Raw genomic sequence first — 19997 nt, forward strand, 5'->3', positions numbered from 1 at the left:
TTTTTATCTTGGCATTCAGCCCTACCAGCTACGCCTTTGCAGTGTGAGTGGACTGACGTGCTGGTGACTGGAGTATTTGTTGCTGATAAGCTTCCCTAACATCATTATTCTCCGAACAGCAAAGCAAGGTCTGGTTCCACAGCCACATTTATTCAGCAGCAATATTCCCTGGCCACATGGAAACAGGAAGCCTGTATGGCCCAATTCTGGTCCTTATATTCCTCAAGCCTTATACTCAATAATATATATTCCTCCTTGTGAAACAGTGCAAGACCAGACATAGGCACCCCAGATTTCCTTTGCGTTACAGGCAAATGACAGAGACCAGGCTACACATTTTGGTTTTTTGATATTTTTTTTTGCGTCTGTTTTGGAAAAAAATATACAAAAAAAGCCAAGAAGAACCAACATGGAAATGTGAGGTAAACATTCCAGTAAAAGTACAGACAGAGGCTCCATTCTTTAAAGGAGACACACAGCAGTTACCACCATGCTAGAAGAATGAGATGCAGGAGAATCCTAAGAACAGTGAAAAGTCATGTAATGAAGCCTTTGCCCCAGTTCTAGCCATTGTAAATGGGCTTTTCTTCTTCTTCCCCCCACCCCCACCCATCTTTTTTTTTTTCCCCGCTTGTGAAACTGTAGAATAGCAGTTTTTATACAAATTCTGTATAGCAGAATTTCCAGGAATGCAGACTGCTACTACAGATTGCTGTCAGGTTCAGGTTTTGTTTGGGTTTTTTTTGCTTTTTGCTTTGATTTGCCAAAGCCCCTCAGTGAGGGGCAAAACTGACTTCTGGGCTATACCAATCTGAATGCCAAGTAATGCCACTCCACTGAAGAAGTAGTGTCACTTTGCCTTTGCATCAGAGTTACTAGTTACCCCACATATCTATGAAGAAGTTATGACACACTTAAAGCGCAGCCTCAGCTCCACAGTGGTGGCTTTATATCCCCATAGTCAATTCCTGAAGCCAGTTTCACTGGGAGCTTTAGCTGGGCCTCAGGGAGGAATGGAGATCTAGGGAGATGATATAGTCAGCTCACATGCTATCAGCTACTACTATAAATTCTCATATCCAGTCTGTCTCTGTCGTGGACCAAGTACATTGTTTTAGTTATTCTTCAATAACTACCACAATCACCCACACCAGAACAATCAGGCCTTGATTCAGCAAGGTGATTACGGAACTACTTCCAAGCCCGCCAAGTCATTTGGAAACTGGATGGCTGACTGAAGTCCATAATGCTAAGGAATGTTTAAGGAGCTCACTGAATCAAGGATAGATATTTTATTACTTGTTGGTAGCATCATTCAGGTTAGATTCCCGATTACCATTATTTTAATCTGAATTAAATATATGCAGTTACTTCAGATCTAAGCTGAGCTTAGTCAGATCAGAATCTGACCTGCTGGTAGAAGCACTTCTTATGGTAAGAAAAGGTAAAAGTGATTTTTTTTTTTTCCAGATATATAAATTCAAAAATGAAAAAAAGGTTGTGTACAAATATCACATAACAACATCAACAATTCCATAGATGTAGTTCCTCGGTGCACACTTCAAACAAGAGAAGATTTTTTTTTTTTCTTTTTCTTTTTTGCTTTTAAATTCTGGCATAATAATATTAAAGCTGACAAAAAATCAGGGCAAGCTACATCACTTCCTCATACAAAAAAAGTACAAAACATTAGCCTCTAACTAGACATAACATAATACTGGTCATCACAGTTAGACATTTAGTAACTGTGTGTCTTGGACTATTGTACCAGAGGATAATAAAAAATAGCTTCAGTTGCCAATCTTCCATCTCAGGTTACTTCAGTCATAGAGGCAGAGTGATTCTGCAAAGAGCAAAAGGCAAACACATGAATGTCTGTATATGTTTTGGCATTTACATATCTCACTGTGCAAAGTGAATACGAAAAACCTTCACTAATAAAACCTGTTTCCCAGCTAATGCAGAGCTTTCAAATGAAGAGATCTCTGCAAATGTGACTGCTGTCTATCCTGAGCCCACGGTAGGAAAGGCTGAAGACATGCTCTGCCCCTGGCCTCACTAACAGCCCAGAAAAACACAGTACTCTGATAGAGACTTCCAAGTGGGACTGGATCCTGTCCAGGGGGACATGTCAGAAAAGGCTCAGGCACTTCACAGAGATACATAACTAATACAGTGGGTCTGTCTTCAGTCATGAAGAGCCTAAAACATCATGGCTTGGCTTCACGTGGTGTGTGCATGTAGATCCTGCACAGTTTAGTAGTAGTGAATATTAACAGAACTTAAAACCATACAAAGGTGGGGTCGTTATGTCAAAACATATACTGCCACAGATATACAGACACAGGGAAGGCCTCTTTGGGTGGAAACAGTGTTTATTCAACCTTCTTGAAGCCACTGTCCAGGACTTCAGTGGCAGTACTGAGTGGTCCTTGGATCATGCTGCATCTGTGGGGTCTGTGCAGGTGCAAGGCAAAACAAGAGTGGGAATGGATGCACAGTTTTCTGTGGATTCTGTATCTCTGTGGAAGGATCTTGTATCTGAAGAAAACAGTAATGAACATTCACTCCGAAAGACCTGTTTAAAGTAGCTTCAGAACAGGATCACTTTCTGTTTCCCATTCTACTCTTTCATGGTACATGTGTGGCCATTTAGAGACTGAAACCCTGAATCAGAGAAAATGATCTTCTTGATTATGGTGGATGTCAAGTTTATTGCAGTGAATGCCTAGCTCCTACCTGCACTTCACAGTCCAGAAGCTACAAACAGCTCACTAAACAAAGTTCTTCTTACAGTCTGTGAATATTTGCACCTGTTTAGCCCTTTTGTTATACGCAATACCATGTGGATATATGAGCATCACTTAGTTTCTGGACTGCAGGTCCACCGAGAGAACTGTTAATGCACACAGTTCTGAAGATTTAGTTGAAAGTCTTCAAGCAAATCTTTGCCTAATCAATTTCAGCTTTTCAATTAAGCAAAGTATTTGCAGAAGTTAGAAACACTGCCTTTTCCATTTTTCTAATTCCTATTTTCAGTTTATTTGTCAAAGGGTATAACAAAAGTCAGTATTGATCTCGCCACATACCATGCACACAGGAATGACACGCCATCTACTACAGAAAGTACAATTTAACAAGCAAATAAGTCATACCAGGGCATTTCAGATGAAAAAACTACAGCTCTTCCTTGTGCTCAGAAATTCTTGGCAGGTGGCATTTGCCTGTCTGTTTTGAAAGGACTGAGTATGATTCAGTTACAACAAAACAAGCCATTTGAAGTTAGCAGTTTAGCAGAAACACCATCAATAACAATGCTCCTGCTATCCTATTTTTTTACAAACTTAAAAGAATGCCATTAACTTCTTTTCTGATAACAGAGATAGAGAAGTGTATGATATCTTCTTACAGAAGATACTAAACAGTAATAAGGATAAAAACTTAATCTCTATTTTTCTGAACAGCCTCAGGATTATAAAAGTTAGAATAAATCCTTAATTCATCTCAACAGCATTCCAAAGTGTAATTAGAGCTATCTTTCCTTTTCTCTCAGTTTTCTATGCTTCTATGCAAAAGTCTGTAATAAAAAATGATATGTAGAGGCATGTGAAATCCTACTTAGCTTAGAATGTGCACATGGGCAGAAGATCTTCAGTATCTAGTAGGTTAAGGGATAAATGCCTTAAAATAAATACTCTGCTGATGCAAATTGACTCTGTTCAACAGGCTTAACATTAGCAATAAAACCAGCTGGCTGTGTAGTTTAGTTACGTATACAACTAGTTTTTACTCTGCCATCTAACAATGTGCTTGGTGATGGGATAGGTGTGAGGACTTACAGTACCTGTGCACTCAGTGTCTCCAGTGGACTTTCCACTCTTGGAAAAGCCATTAGTGGCATTCCTCTTGGGTCTTCAGGCTTGGGTTTAGAAGGAGCCCCATGAGTGCCTTTGAAGTTATGGACAACACAGATCCCCTGTGTAATGCATTAAAAAAACAAAAAGAGTAAAGTCAGCATGTTCTGTCCCCAGGAAAATCTCACAGGAATTGCCATCAGGGCTCTCACAACTGCCAGGTTTTGCAAAGACCTTAACCTGGGTTTTGGTGCAAGATACCATTTGGACTACAGTGTGTTTACTGTCATAGTTACTGGCTGTGGTGACTTTCTTGGTAAACGAGTTCACCTGGCCTGTAATCTGAAGTGATGAACCACTCTCAGCCTTTTTAAGTTGTATGCAGTCTGTCTGCTTTATCATCACAGAATGATGGACTACTCCAATGATACTTTTTATTGGCCTTCAGACTCTGAAACAGTGAAAACAGCTCACTGAACGTCTCAATGTACTTCACATCTGCACAATGTGTAGTTCATCAAGCACCATTCCAATACAACTGCTCTGCTGTTCATCCCATGAGCCCTACATGACCAGTCTTACTGCACTCACATGGTGATGCTAATAAGATCAAACACCATAACAGTTTGGAGCTTGGGGAAAAAAAAGACACACAGGAGCTGACACATCTGCTGCCAGAGCGATTCCTCTCTGCTGTTCTTCAGACTGCAGCCTGGGCGACTTGTGTGCCAGCAGCAGGATTCTCACAGCATCACTCCCCCTTCAAGCTTTGGGGAGGTCCTCCCACCACTCTAATTTGGCCTGGGACACTTGCAGGGTGGCAGGAGGTCTGCGGTGCCAAAATGTGGCTGGGATCAGGCTGTCATTACTAGATACAGCTACTGGGAGCACACAGATTGTCCTGACCAGATACACAGGGTGGGTATTTCTTATATTGTGTGGGCTAGATTTACACTGCTTTTCCCAGGGGGGATCAGACAAATTGCTTACATTAAAACCAAGGACATTCAGGCCATAGGTTGCAGACATCTTTGTACTTAAGAACACAGGGATAAAGCCTATGTGAAGGTTTGTTGTTTTTGTGGGATTTTTTTGGTGTATTTTGTCTTTTTTTTAAAAAATTAAAACAGTGACAGGACAATCAAGATTTAAGGCACACTTGAAACCTAATAATCCCTCCTGATTACAGGGATAGAGTGTCTGTTGCTATGCAGTAGATAGTTTTTAAGCATATTTTTAACAGATGGAATGAAAGACATTTCTTGGTAATAGTGAGAATCACCTTGACTGCTTGCTGTGAGGGTAGATCTTCAGCAAGAAATCTCTCACCAAATAAACCACACAATCAACAGGGGAACAAGTAACATTTGTCATCTAGAGAAAAATGTTCCTTGATTTGTGGGAAGGCACTTGGTGTATTTTAGTACATTTGGCTATGCCGCGAGATGGTGAACAATTTCAACTCAACTCAAAATGCTGCAAAGGCAGGTAGTTTTGTCTCCAAGGGAGTCTGTCTTGATCTTCCTTTCTACTGCACATCTTTAATGGTCTGCAACAAAACGTGGAACGGAGAGCACTGCTCAGAGCCCCAGATGACACCCTGTATGCTACGTTTGTGCCAGATACCAGGCAGAGAGTGGTGGTTTGCAGCACAGGGGTGTCAGAGAAGAAGTCTCAAGCATGCCCCACTACTGTCAGTTGTTGAAATTTACACTGTCTTTTTACCAGGACAGGTCAAGTAAGAACATGTACAGTAGTTAATCTTGAAATATATACAATGTATCAATGTCATCATATTTGCCTTACTAATAATTATCAAGTTGATTTCATATTAGGATTACCTCCGAGGATATCTTTAATTAGATGGAACTACAATTAGGTCTTACCAACTGGATTAATTAGCTGCAATAAGCCATGAAAGAATAGTAATTCCTTGTTACTGTTTTTTAACTGATGTATTTTTAAAAGGAATGCAAAAGGACTGACTAGCTTACCAGAAACAAAGCTACAGCACTCCCCAAGATGAAGCCTGCGATCACGTCCGAGCAGTGGTTTCGATACTCTGAAACTCGATTCAGCCCAGTGAGGAAGGCAGCACACAGGGTGCCCAGGCATAGCACAGGTTTGGCTAGCCTGCTACTCTTTGTTTTAATTGTGCTCGTGATGTACATCTGAAACAAAGTGCAAGCTGAAAATGAAAAGAGGGTCTGCCAGAAACATACCTTTTTTCAGGCAGACAATCCTAAATCAGCAAGGATGTGACAAATCCCGTGACTTGTTAAAAACAAGCATTGAGGAAAGGAGGAAGAGGTTTAAGGTAAGTCAAAGAATACTTTTAAGAGAACATACCAGATACATTAAATGACATTTCAGGATATCAAATATCCCATTAACTGCATTCACATACGGGTGTTTCTCTGAGCTGCTATGCACAGGCTCAGTTTGAGTGACTTCTTAACTCGTGCAAGTACCTGCTCATATTCTTACCTGCTCATATTCTATCAAGCATACTCTGAATACAAATAACTAATTGTTTGCTAAGGGAGTCACAAATTTATCTTTATATTCCTGAGGAAACAGCAATGTGCACATGATGGACTGTCCTGCATCCATATGAACTGCCTGCTCCAGTTTCCTGAGTAGTGTTAACCTTATGAAACAGAGAATATTAGGAGAAACCATTCCAAACATTTTCTCTGCAAGATTAAATGAAATGGGGAACATGAGAGAGACTTCCAAGATAAAGCTGATTCTGTGAATATAATTCCAGAGCAAGAAGTTTCACTGTGCTCTGCATATTTTTCAGGAACCTTGTATGTTTTTGGCAGTTTGTATTTTGTTTTCAATGTTTTTGACTGAGAGAGTAAAACAATGTGGGTCACAATCAGCAGCCTATCATTAATTCCAGAGCCATAAAATGACAAAAGACCAAGTAAACCAAGCCTGATGAAAGAACAATTTAATAAAATTCTTTTCAGCAAGAAAATATGGATGCCTGCATGATTTCCAAAACTTTGGTAAGCAAAGCATGCATGCCAAAAGACATTTTCCCAATGAGTCTCCAATTGACACATTGCTTCCCATACAGGAAACAGTATCAGGAGGATACCTTTGCAAAATTAATTTGATTCTTATTACCAACCAGCTGGGAAATGAGCCTGACTCGCATTGCACAGAACTAATCCAGTGCAAGTACAAACACCTGTGTTCTGCTGGGGAATGGAAAGGTTACAGACCAAGGAAGTGTCTCTTCCACTGTTTAATATCAAAAGACATAATTTTATTTGTAAAGAAAAAATGTGTTCACTTGTTGTAGAAGTAGTAAAACCACCAAAGTGGAAAATATTTCCATTCCTTTTTCAGTTGCAGAAATGGAAATATGGCTCTGTTAGTCTTAAGGATAAAAGACTCAATAGAAGAGCCTTATTGTTTTGATCTGCAACGACACTGCACTGGGACCTCCAATTGTCTGCAAGTCACAAACTTCATCTTTGTCTAGGATGACTTTATTTCTGGGGAAGGCCACTTCTCCACAGGCAGCACTGAAATTAGAGCAGGGCTCTGGAGCACTGTAGGGGAGCTGTTCTCCTTTGTTGCTGCTGCAGCTGTTAGGGATGCCACGCTGGCCCACTCACCGGCTGCCAGCCAAGACTGCAGTGGCTTGGCTGTGGTGAAACTGCCACAGGATTTTCCTGTGCTGAAGGAAGCCTGCAGAGGCTTGGCTTAGTGCTTCCAATTGCAACAACCAGCACAGCTTGCTTCACACTCTGATCTATTTGGCAGCCCTGGGCAATTGTTTTACTACATTTTAATGTCTGTCCCTTTCTTCATGAGCCAGATATACAGAGGTCACTATGGTGTGACACATAGTTTTGGGATCAAGAAACAGAAATGATGCCTCTCACATATTCCTTTATTCTGCTATATTGGGCATAATTTTTTCTCCAATCTTTTCCTTGTGCATATTTATTTTCCCATGTTCCTGTCTGGGCCACCAGATATCTGGCTTCCCCTCACTGTCTGGTGCAAAAAAAATGTTGCCCCTAAACCTATTACAACACGTAACTCTAGAAGACAAGAAGGGATGCAGCAACCACTTCTTGGAAGGGAAAGGGACAGGCCAGAGAAACTGACCAAGCAAAGGTGAACCTGACTGCCTCCAGACCTGCACCTAGGCAAAATGATACTTTCACCTGCCAAGAAACCGCAGTGCAACACTTTTAACAGCTGAATTTGCCAGATCTCCACCTGGGGAAGTAGAGTCTTCTGCCCTTAAATGTGGTGCTGAGTACATAATTTAAAGGTGAATTCAGTTTATGAGCTAGACTATTTTGTTGTGTAATAGCACTGGGAATGAGACCATATTAGTCCAGACGTTCCTGCTTCCTTTGTTTTTCAAACCTGTAATATTTGACTGCAGCACATGCCTTGACATGTCAGCTAGCAACTGAGCACTAGGTGGCAATCTTGCCCCAGTCTTTGCTGGTAGGTTGCCCTGCACCTGACCGTCCCAAAACTCACCTGAAGGTTCCTCAGAAACAATAGGAAAAAAATACGGTTGCCGCTGTACGTGTGAATCATTACCACCCATCCTTTCACTGTATGCATTTCTTTTAGCAGAAGGCAATTCAAAAGAGTGATAAAGAGCTGGATTGCCTTCCCGTTTCCCACTAAACCACTACTGCAGTTACAGCATCCAATGGAAAAGCATCACCTCTTTAAAGTCAGAATGCAGTCTCGCTGCAACAGCTGCAAATTCGGGTTACAGGGAACAATGCACACATGCTCTTTTTTTTACAGGTATGAGAAGAGGCTGGATCTTTGGGTTACCCGCACGGGAGAGTTCTTCTTACAACAGATGGGAAGTATCTAATGTATTTGAAGCTTCACCCGTCTCGGCAGGAGAATGTGTGTATTTGTAGTAAAGAGAACATTTTTAGCAATGAAAGTAATTAACCATGCGAGCAGATTGCCAAGGGAAATCTGTTAAGCTTTCACGAGGAGGGTTTAAAACATGGCAAACTGTTTCCCAAAAGGTATGCTCCAGTTCATCCATGCATCACACACTGAGCTCAGAAAGAGAGAGCTTCTCTGTTCTGGTCAGACTTCTCAGTCATCACCATCTTGTCTATATGGTCCTTGTCCCTAAAGACAACATATTTTTCATGATTCTCACGATGTGTTTACCCTTTCACTTAGAGCACGTTTTCTGAGCTTTGTGTAAGAGCCCAAAATCTCAGTGAAAGTCACTTACATTTGATCTCCTACACACAGCTGGTGTGTTTGAATATTTCCCACAATACTACTTACAAGGTAAATATATTTACAGTACTCTTCATGTCAAAACCAGTTATCTGATGGGTGGGAGAGGGAGGAAGAAGGTGAATATGAAAATATGTGAAGAAAATACAATAAATCATATTAAAAATAAACTACATATGATTTTAACCATATGAATTATCTATTCAGCTTCTTTGCTGTGGTCTTATCAGTACATTCAAACAGTGTACTTAGCAATGTGCAAATCTGTGATAGCAGCTTTCATTCTGTATCTAATTCCTCTCCCATCTTTTTCAGACAGACAAAAGCATAGAGTTAAGGAGTCTTTCTTGTTTGCAAGTTTAAAATAGACATACATACATATATATGTATGCAAATATATGCATATATTTAGAATGAATGTTATGTCTATGATGAGAAAGGCAGAATGGAAGAAGTATTTCTTGTACTTTCAGCAGGAAATAGGAGATCTGCGATAGTTTATTTTCCTTGGAAAGTTCACAGTTTCATATGAATAATGGAAAATCCTGTATCCTGCAAGCTTTGCTGACAAGCTTTTCCTTTACCATAGAGATTTCCACAATAAGAAAGAAGCAGAGGCTTGGACAATGATTTCTATCGTAGAACATGACTGCAGTCCCCTAGATGCTCAGTGCAGCTGCTCAAAGTGCCAGATCCTTGGACTTCCTTGATTACTCTGGTAGGTGTTAATGCAGAAATGGAAAAAAATTGTTGCAGCTGGCAGAAGGGAGTTGCTGTAATGTTCTCTGCTGTTCAGAATTTCTCAAGTCTTGAAAGTTTCATGTTAAGGTATATGATATCATTCTAATCTAGTCAAGAAAGAATGCACCCAGGCATTGACAACAGATGCCAGGTTGTGATCCAGTGTGGTGATGTAGAGACTTCTAGCCAGATGGAGGTGACAGAAAGCATTATTTGTGGATGCTGCTGGGAAATAGCTTAGCTGAAGAATCCTAAAACCACTAATGAACAGTAAATGTTAAGTGATTAGTTTTATTTTTAACCATAGAGAGCCTGCTGTGACTGTAAAACAATTCTCCTTGCCTTCATTCCAGAAGGAGATTCAGCATGGATACTTTCTCTCTACAATAAGAGGTCCTCCAGTTGTGCTTGTGAAATGTTTTAATTTTCCATGTTCTGGTTGAACACAACTATCTGTTGGTTGTCCTTGTCACTGACTCTTCCACGTTCAACAACTCATGGCACGTGAACAAAAGAAAGAGTAGTGATGTGTGAGCCATTTAAACATCAACTTGATTTTAGTGTTTGTGACACAGGAGCAGGGCGAAGAGGAGGCTGAATGCATTCTCAAAGGCCTCTGAGAAAATCATCAGCAAAGACAACACTAGGATGGCATGTCTCCACATCATACAGTGCCTCAAAAGCAATGAGCATTTGATTTGCTTATACTAGGACTGGTAAAGCAGAGAGAGAAGGGGATTGTCCCTTACAGATAAAGAATAAAACCCTTTCTGAAACAACTCTCTTAAAAAACCCACTCTAAGAAAAAAGGCCTCACTAGATGCACACACAGAAACCTCTCATACAGGTTAGCAATCAGCACTGGCACTCACCGTGGCATATAAAGCTGAGTAGATGCTCAAAGCAGCATGTTTGGATGGAAAGGATCTCCTTGCCTTTTCAATCACCTCCACATCCCCAGTGCAGATGTTGCCGTTGTTTATGAACTGGTTGTGGGCCCGACAGTCATTTCCAGTGTAGTTGGGCTTACATACAGTCAGGAAGTAGGGAGCCAAGTTCCCAGTCACAACCTGGCCAGCGTTTACAAATATGTCAGTGGCAAAAAGCCCAAATGCAAACACTCCTGTGAGGAAAGGTTAAAAATAACGATTACTCAAACAGCTTTAAAAAAATCTCTTCGTACCTGAAAGAAAGAGTGTCGTGGTTTTGCCCAGTCAGAGCAATGGGGAAGAAAACTGCGAGTCCTCCCCCTCCCCCTCCCGACGGAACGCGGAGGGGATCGGAGAGGGAGGAAAAAAAGTAAGAGTCCGCATAAGTTGAAATAAGAACAGCTTACTGGGGAAATTGAAGAGTAACAACTGTAACATAAAGACAAGGGGATATTACAAAGAAAACTGGTGAATGACGCAGTTGCTCACCACCCGGGACCCGACCCAAGCGACCGCTCCGGACTGGCGACCGAGAGCCCGCGCCCCCCCGGAAAAGCTTATTCCGGCCAGCCCCCACCTGTACCCTGGGCGTGACGTTAGGATGGTATCGAATACCTGCTGGCCAGCCTGGGTCAGCTGTTCAGACTGTGCCCTTTCCTGGTTCCTCACGGGAACTAACTCTATCCTGGCTCAAACCAGGACATTCCACCCCTTATTCTATACCATCTACACGTCATGTCTAGGTTTACACATCATAATCACCTACACATACATAACACAGAGCAACTATAGGAATCGTGACATTCAACAGCTATCATTATACAATTTAATTCATGGGTTATTCTCACCCAGAATTAAATTCCCTTGAGGCACACATTGGGTCTTCCCATTAACTCTATCCTGGCTCAAACCAGGACAAAGAGACTTAAATATTAAGAGATAGGAGACCAAACCCTGCAGTTGTAAAAAGCCCCTGCTGACTGCAGCAGAGTCCTGCATCAAAGGAATGACACACAGGACCTGCATGCTGAACTCTGACAGGTGCTTAACTCAGCAACTCCAGAAGGACACAGAAATGGCCTGGAAGTGATAAGCAAGTGCCTAAGTATGGTTGTGATTCAAGCTCTGAACAGAACTGTGAGCTATGGATTTCACAGAGAACTGCACTTACACGATGTCTGTAAAGTTTCCACTATGATGAAGGCTCATAGCCTGCAGTTAAGTGTCATGTACATGAGTTGTTAAAAAAGTGTACGTACTTTTACAACATCTGAGCCAAAAACCTATACAATAACCTGAAAAAGCAGTGGAGTGCTGAGACATAATACCAAATGTAACCATCTAGCATCAAGTACCTTTCAGATTTTGACCATTTGCTATCCTAACCTTAAAAAATTAAGATTCTGATCTGGCAATGTTTGGCAGATCCTTTAGGAAGCATACTCATGCTTTGCTCTGGAAGACATTGTAGTTCAGCTCATGTCACTGACAGCACACACCCACAAATGTTATAGCAGGAAGCACTCAAAAACAGGAACATTTCCAGGGTTGTGGAGCATCCGTTGCTCAAAACTGCAGTTGTCATATCCTCTGCTGCTCCCCATGAGTGTTACCAATACCTGCTACAGCTGCTATCAGCATATGAAAATATTTTACTTGCATGTACTGCCTGCATACCATACGAACAGAGCAACAGGTTTGCAGAAATGCCAAACTTAAATGTTCTGAAAGACTAAATTGGCTCCCCTTTTCCTCCTCCTGTCACTAAAGTGGATTAAAGTGTCACAAAAAAAATAGAACAAATTTTTACTTGGGAATGTTGAAGGTCAAATATTTTTGCTTTCTCCCTCCTGTAGCTCTGTAAGCAAAAGTGACTTAAACGATAAATTAGCTGAGATTGCTATGTATTTAAATAGGTCCAAGAGCTGGAGCTCCAGGGGAAACATCTTAGGAGAGCTGTGATAAAATCTTAAGAGCTGGCACCACCATAGTTATAACAATTTAACTGCTTATCTGTAGTGAGTTTAAAAGGAAAAAATAGACTCCTATAGTCTGAGAAACAAAAAATAAGAGAGAGTCAGCAATGTAATGCAGCAGAAAATGCTTTACATAAAATTAACAAGTACCAAGGGTTCTTCTGCAAATATTGTCACCCACCATGCATCTAACAGGAAGCAGAAAGGTTACAGCTGATAGAGTTAGGTCCTTGTAAACATTCAGGGCCTACCTACACACAGGACACTTGTACATACAGTGACATAAAATAAACCTTGTAACTAAAAATGATTAATTGCGTGTCAAGTGGGATTTGCCAGTGCAACTTGCTCACAGAGCTTGTTTGGTGTGAGTGACACCGTTGTGCTGTAGCACAAATTGTTCACAGGTACTGATGGGAAGAGCCCTCTCCTTGGGTAGTGGCTTGGAGCAGCTGCAGGAGTTTATCCTCACCACACTTCCCCACAGCTAGAAAGAAGCATCACCAGAGTGAGGATGATTTTAGGGACTGAGTTTATTACTATGCTTTTTATGATTTTATTATTATTCATTATTAATGAACTGATGTGTGATCAAGGATTTGCAAAGTCAGTGATAGTCAAAGAAGGAGGTAGCCTTCCTCTGGTTCTGGACTGCTCCTGTCTTTTTACTGGCATGACAGTGTTCCTCCCATTTATCCTGCTAAATCTCTTGACTTTAAAAGGGAAATGTAGAGAATACTGCTACTTTACTTTCTTTATCCTTCAGCCAATATTTTAAAACCATAGTTTTCCACATGTGCATTAGCCAGTGCACAAGCAAGTTCAAAAGCAAAAGGCACAGAGTAACTCTTCATCAAGTTATGACAGAGATCTTGTTTTAGAGAAGTCTCTTCAGCCAAATTCTTAAATGATTTTGGCACAGCTTGCTTTAAATGCCATCTTTCCGAAGCGCTGTGTAAATCACAGGGAATGCAGTGAGGATCATTATTCAGCCCTTTACAATACTGAGAGGAAATCTAAAGAGCCAGACAGTCTGGCATGCAGTCTTTAGCATGCAAGCAAGTATGAGCCAAGGACCAAGGTGTTTCAGAAAAATATCAGGGACTTGAGTTATTTTGATATCTAGGCAGTGCACAGGTAAAGGTGGTCCAGTGTTTTTCTCCGGAAAAAAAAAAGGAAGTTTCAACACCTGCATTTTTGCAGTATCTGGTAGCACTATAAGTGCAGGCCCAGCCTCAAATGCTGAGGGCTGCAGTACTCCACAGAACAAGCCATGGTTGAAACCTTTATCACACTCTGACTGTGATGCATATTGATCACTGTAATACCCCTCTTGCAGGTCTGCCAAATTGTACCTTATGAAAACCACAGTGAGGTGCAGCAATAATTTGGCTATCAGGAATCTTAACGCTTGCAGTGGGATTACACATCATGTAGTCTCTGGAGGCTTAGAGACAGGGTTGGCTGTAATTGATTTAAAGGCTGCAATCCCACTGAGCCTGGGTAGTGGTAGAGAGGAGAGTCCCCTGATGAATGGTTTTTGTACCTCAGGAATCCATCTGTTAAATGGATTTGTTCAATGACCTACAGCAGCTAATCTAACTGACCAGAGCATCAGAATGCAGTGATGTGGTTGCCAGGTTTTTAGAAGCAGACAAATCACTTCTGAAAGGCTTGATGGGAAGGACAGCTAGCCCTAGCCCTTCAGGGTGATACAACTGAAGTCCATGAGATAATGCCACAGAGAGAAAAGAGGAGAACATGTACCTCTTCCAGACTTTGATGCTCAGGTGTAATGGGAGGTGATGACATCCTGCTTTTCCTCACTGTGCTTGCTCTGGACCAGAAAACCTGGGAGTGAACTGCAGTCCAGAACTTACCATAGGCTGAGAAAAGATTTAAAGGATGTAAGCTACATGGGAAGAAGACCTACAGCCTCCACCACTTGGTTACCAGCAGAAAGGATGGACAGAAGTTAATTTCATTTACATAAAGCCACTTCTTCCTCTCATTCACAGTGTCACACAGTTTGGTTACACAAAGTGGCCTTACAGAAGGAGCAGAAGCTATTTCTGGAAAAGCATTGACTTTTTGTTAGCTATGTCTCTCAGCTGTGTTTGTGTGTATCAGGAGCAACCAGAAAAAAAGAGACTAGAAGACAAACCAGTAAGCAGAATGTAACTGAGAGAAAGAGGAATTTATACCAGACAGAAGGTAGGCTATACTCCCTGCTACTCTGTTTCGCTGCCCTGGAGTTCGAGAAGAAGAAATTGAACATTAGACTTGAACATATCTTTACCTCCAGTGAGAAAGACCTTAGGTAGTATCTAGCAGCACTAAAAGTACAAGCTAAAAAAAACCCAAAAGCAACAAACCAAACAGGGAAAGTCCCATTCAAAAATGCTGAAGATAGACAAGATGAACTTTAAATATTTCCAGCTGCATCTCACCTGAATTAACACTTGTCTTGGCAGAAGAATCTAGATATTCATCAGCTTCAATTTTGAGTACTTCAGTTTGAATTTCTCCACTTACATCTTCCCTTAAATTGCTGCCAAAAAGTCTTCCAAGCATGAACCCATAATTTCTAGGCTTTCACTTCCCCTGAGCTCCATGTGTGTCTCTTTATCAGTGTTGCCACCTCCAGCTCTGTCTATTGCTTTTACTAACAGAGACATCTGCCCTGAAGAAGAACCCATGTCTCCTCACTCATTGTAACCTCAGTACAATCCTGTCTTCTCCCTGCAATGTTATACTCAAGCTCCCTTTTCTTCCACCCTGAATCAGCAACTTTAGCTGCTTGATGACTACACAGAAACTTTTACATTTAAAATGCCACTGACTTGAAACAAAACAATGACCAAAAAAACCAAAACCAACCCAGCAAAAATATCAACAGAAAACCCTTGGGAGCTGTGGAAGAGCAGATGAAAAGATACCAGGAACAGAAAAGTGAGAAGCCAGTGGGTGGAAATGAGAGTGAGGAGGTAGAAGGCTTTATTAGATAAAACTCATTAAACTCCTCAGTAAAGTGACAAAAGAAACAATGCACTGAGGGGCTCATGAGACATCAGAAGATGTGCTCTTCGGCAACATATCATCATGTCTTCTACCAAGTGCATTTATTTAGGTACTCCTCTTTCTCCTAGAGCCCAGTCAACTGTGTACATTTGCCACACTCAACCTAATTTAGTTGGAAAACATATTACACATGCACATGCACACATCTCCAACCCTACATTTTTTAAAGAAGATCAGAGTTTTGGTGGAGGGAGTCCCTGGAAGAATTCATGGCTCTATGGAAATGCTGATCATCAGCCCATTCCTGAAGGTTTTGCTCTAATGGTCCTGTGTATCCAATAAAGCCATGCATTTATAGCCCTGTGACTCAGACTCCGCTGAACCACCCTTCATCATTGTATCTTAAAGGGTATTGCTAAATGAGATCTGTATCATTAATCTATTTTACAATTGGAGACATGGGGGTTTCAAGGGAATTTATTGTCTGTTGCCATGACATCAGGAACAGGTTCAACAGAAAGCCTCTTCTGAGTACTCATAATCTGATCCAAGGATTGGCTTTGATCTCTAAGTGAAGACCCCACAAAGCTCACTGCCACAAGCCTCTCATGTCTGCCTGCTTCACCTGTGGGCGTCCTGTCTGCATACTGTTCCCTCAAGATGTAAAAAGGTTGGAAGTAGTCTGAGCATGAAAGAAGAAATTCAGTTCCCAGTGCAAAAGTACTCTAGAGCCTCAAGACTCCTCCCCACAGGCATAAAGGATTTTCGTCTAGCCAACAGCTAGCTCAGAGCCTGGCATAAAGGATAACAGCAAGGTCTCATTTGTCACAGTGGCCTCCTTTTCACTGTGGAGGTTCTTCAATGACAAAAGAGAGATCTGCAGTAGTTGATGCTGCTGCAGCACTTTAGGTCAGAGGCAGCACACTGAAATACAGCTTAAGTCCTGCTGAAAGGCAGACAGTTAATAAGTTAATGTGCATTGTTTCCAGGGGACTTCGGATCCAAGGCTGACAACATTCTGCAGCAGCCTAGGGAATTAACATTAGAGCTCTGGAGTATACCTATCTATTACAATAAACTCAATGTGTGTATAAATCTTGTAAACCTTTATTTGCTGAACTAAAGCCTTAATTTGCCAAAATAAAGCCCTAATTTCATTACTCAGCTGCCCACTGTGAGATGTCACCATGCTTTAGATTAAGCTGTCAGCAGAAGCTGATTTGTGCCATTTGTTAACTGCAAATTATGCAGGTCCAAAGTAAAAGCCACTGGTAACAAATTCATGAAACATGCTGCATTTCTATATATGTGAACTGGAGAGAGGCTATTTGAGTGTTATCAGGGCTTTGCAGCTATACAACTTAATCACATGGATTAGAAACCTCATATAATTAAATGCAACAAAATACACACTCCATCGTCCTGCCAAGCTGAGTCAGGGCAGTTTGAATTCATGTTCCTGCAGGTATGATAGCAGCTGTATATATAGACAGACTAAACCTTGACTGAAGCCATTCACTAAATAATTCTAAAATAATTTATAACCTCTATTTGCAATACAAATGACGAAGTAGAACGTGGAAGCAGATGCAACACAGCAAGATGTTAGAAAAGTATTGAATGGGAAATGTACACAAGACAGGGTGAATAAAAATACAAAAGGCTTTGGGTACTCAAATGGGAGAAAAGGCAAAAGCCCCCAAAACAACCACTTGTACTCTTTGTTTTCTCATCGGTCCAGCATCCAAAATAGTGAATGCTGGCAGCAGAAATTTGTAATAACACTGCTGGGAGGGGTGAGGAAAGGAAGGAGGGGATTTAAGACAGAGCTCAACATTCAAGGTCCTCACTAAACTAAGGAGAGAAGAATCTTAGAAACAGATTGTGAGGGCTTGAGGGAAACAAGGAGAGAATAAGTCAAGAGCATAGTAAGCAAGATAAGACAAACATGGGGCTTTGCCAACATCCCAGAACAGCTGCAGGTTTTTGGGTTTTGCTTAATTCTTTGCTCCACTACCAAAGTGCAAAAAAGTGCTTCATTCTGTATATATGAAGAAAAAGCAAGAGGGTCAAAGGCTCAAGTCTAGCAACCAAACCAAAAGGATTCTATGGAGATAATGTGACAAAAGTGCTTATTTTTCAGGTCACCAAAAGATAGTTTGGAGCTTCCCTTTTTGCTTCTCTTTCCTCTCAAAATCTAAGTGAATGTTCACTGAAGAATCTGTATCTTTCTGCTTGTTTAGTGTAAAGCACATGTAAGCTACCGTTTTTAAAAGCCCATCTCTTCCCAGAAACTCTAGTTGCAGAGTCAAAGAAGGAGAAAAAGACTCTGCCTTTCCAAAATTTAGGAATAACAACTCTCAAAATTCTTGATGATATGCCTTGCAGGGTCAGGAATTAGTGTTCATTTTTCCTGACACATAAGCACCCAGACACATTGAAGGATTTTTCTCATCCTTTAGAGTAATACCAACAGTAATGACTTATAAAGCATTATTCCAAGGAGTTCAATTACTATTTTTTGCAAGTATTCATTTAAGACATTTTTTCAGGTATTCGTTCTTGCTCACACATCTGGCCCAAAAGAAATAATTGGATGTGGATATTCCAATTAATTTTTACCAAGAGTAAATTGGCAGCAAACTTCTTGGTAACAAGCTGGACTGCTTGCTAGGGTACCTTTGAAGACAACCTACCTAACCATCTCTGTAACCTAGGGCCCTCAAGTTTAGCAAGAGAAGATGCATGCAAGGAAATCCATGTGTGAACCACCTGCTAGTCTCCGCAGAGCCAAACATCCAGGTTGCCTCTTCCTGGTTACTCCAGGAAGTTAGCTACATGGAGCTAACTTTCCTGATCATCCAGCATGGGCTGCAGTTGCTCAGTCCATGACATGTTTTCAAAATGGAGGTGGAATGTTAATAAATAAATGCCTGTTTTCGGTTTCCTTCATATAATATTTCACCCACTTTTCACCAAAGTCTGCTTCTCTCATATTACTGCAGAGGCAAAGAGAAGGTTTCAGAGAAAACAAACAATCAGTTTAAGACGAGATGAACACTTCAAGCCATTTCTCACAATGTTAACTCAGGAAGACAAATATGACTGCAAAGCCAAGACTGATTTTTTAGCTGGGTTCGTATCCTGCCACTCTCTGGGAGTCCACTGTATCATTGCTACTCCTTTCTCTTCCACCAGATGAGAAATGAATGTTTAAGAATGAAGCTAACTACAAGAAAACATACAGAGCAAATGTTTAGCCTCCATGGTCTAATCTCTTTTAGTGCTGGCCCTGCAGGCAAGAGTATTTGATCAGGACTTTGCAATATGCTGAATGTAGTGGAACAGTCAAACAGCCCTTAGTGGCCCAGTGGACTTCGGTACCCTGCTTCTCTCTTACCATTCGTTGATATATCCTATGTGATGTTCAAGGCTATTTTACTTCTAATTGCATTCCTATGTTTTCCTGTTTTTAGCAGCAGCACACAAGCCAGGGCTGAGTTATGAACCATGAGTGGTTTGTCTCCACTCCCAGTGTGGCAGAAGGTAAAAGAAATGTTTGACTTCCTAACTTTAAGCATAAAGGAGGCAGCACAGAGAGAGGAGGGGGAGAAAGAAAACCATGGCTCTTTCTCCTTTGCAGCTATATTTGATGAAAAGCCTTAATACAAGATAAGACTTGCAACTCCATGCTCTGAGCAAGAAACCCTGCCTACAGCCACGGCCATGCTCCACAGAAGCAATACAATCCTCGCCACAGTCCTAGCAGACATTTTTCTTGCAAATAAAGTTAAAAAATTCAGTGACAGGGAAGAAATGATCCAGGTCTTTTCAGCTTTATTCTCTATTGCTTCTTTTAACATGGACTGTGAATTAAGACCCATCTCTCTGCAACATCTATTGTGTAAGGATGCTCTACATCTATGAGTATACAGGGAGGGAGGAGACATGATGCTCTGTGGGCAAAGCCCATCTTGGTGACTTGGGAGCCATATTTATCACTAGTCTAAGCCATCCCATCCCATCCCATCCCATCCCACCCCATCCCATCCCATCCCATCCCATCCCATCCCATCCCATCCCATCCCATCCCATCCCTCTATGAACTTAGGACTTGAATGAGTATGGAGGGAAGCTAGAGACACTTGTGTGTATACTCTGTCGCTACTAGGAAGTGAGCAACCATTCCTCCTTATCTTTAAAACACCGAGGAG

At 41.3% G+C, this 19997-nt stretch overlaps 1 protein-coding gene across 1 annotated transcript in view; it reads right to left on the reverse strand.

Annotated features, from left to right (window-relative positions):
- Positions 1-1473: 1473 nt before the first annotated feature.
- PLPPR1 (phospholipid phosphatase related 1) overlaps positions 1474-19997 on the reverse strand; it is a 125257-nt gene continuing 106733 nt past the window's right edge. The window contains exons 6-9 of the mRNA XM_062018275.1: positions 10730-10980; positions 5849-6025; positions 3845-3976; positions 1474-1843 (exon numbers count right to left, since the gene is read on the reverse strand). Coding sequence (XP_061874259.1) covers positions 1811-1843; positions 3845-3976; positions 5849-6025; positions 10730-10980 — 593 coding nt within the window. The 3' untranslated portion in view covers positions 1474-1810. The remainder of the gene's footprint in view (positions 1844-3844; positions 3977-5848; positions 6026-10729; positions 10981-19997) is intronic.

Source organism: Colius striatus, chromosome Z (genome assembly GCF_028858725.1).
Source record: "Colius striatus isolate bColStr4 chromosome Z, bColStr4.1.hap1, whole genome shotgun sequence".
NCBI lineage: Eukaryota > Metazoa > Chordata > Aves > Coliiformes > Coliidae > Colius > Colius striatus.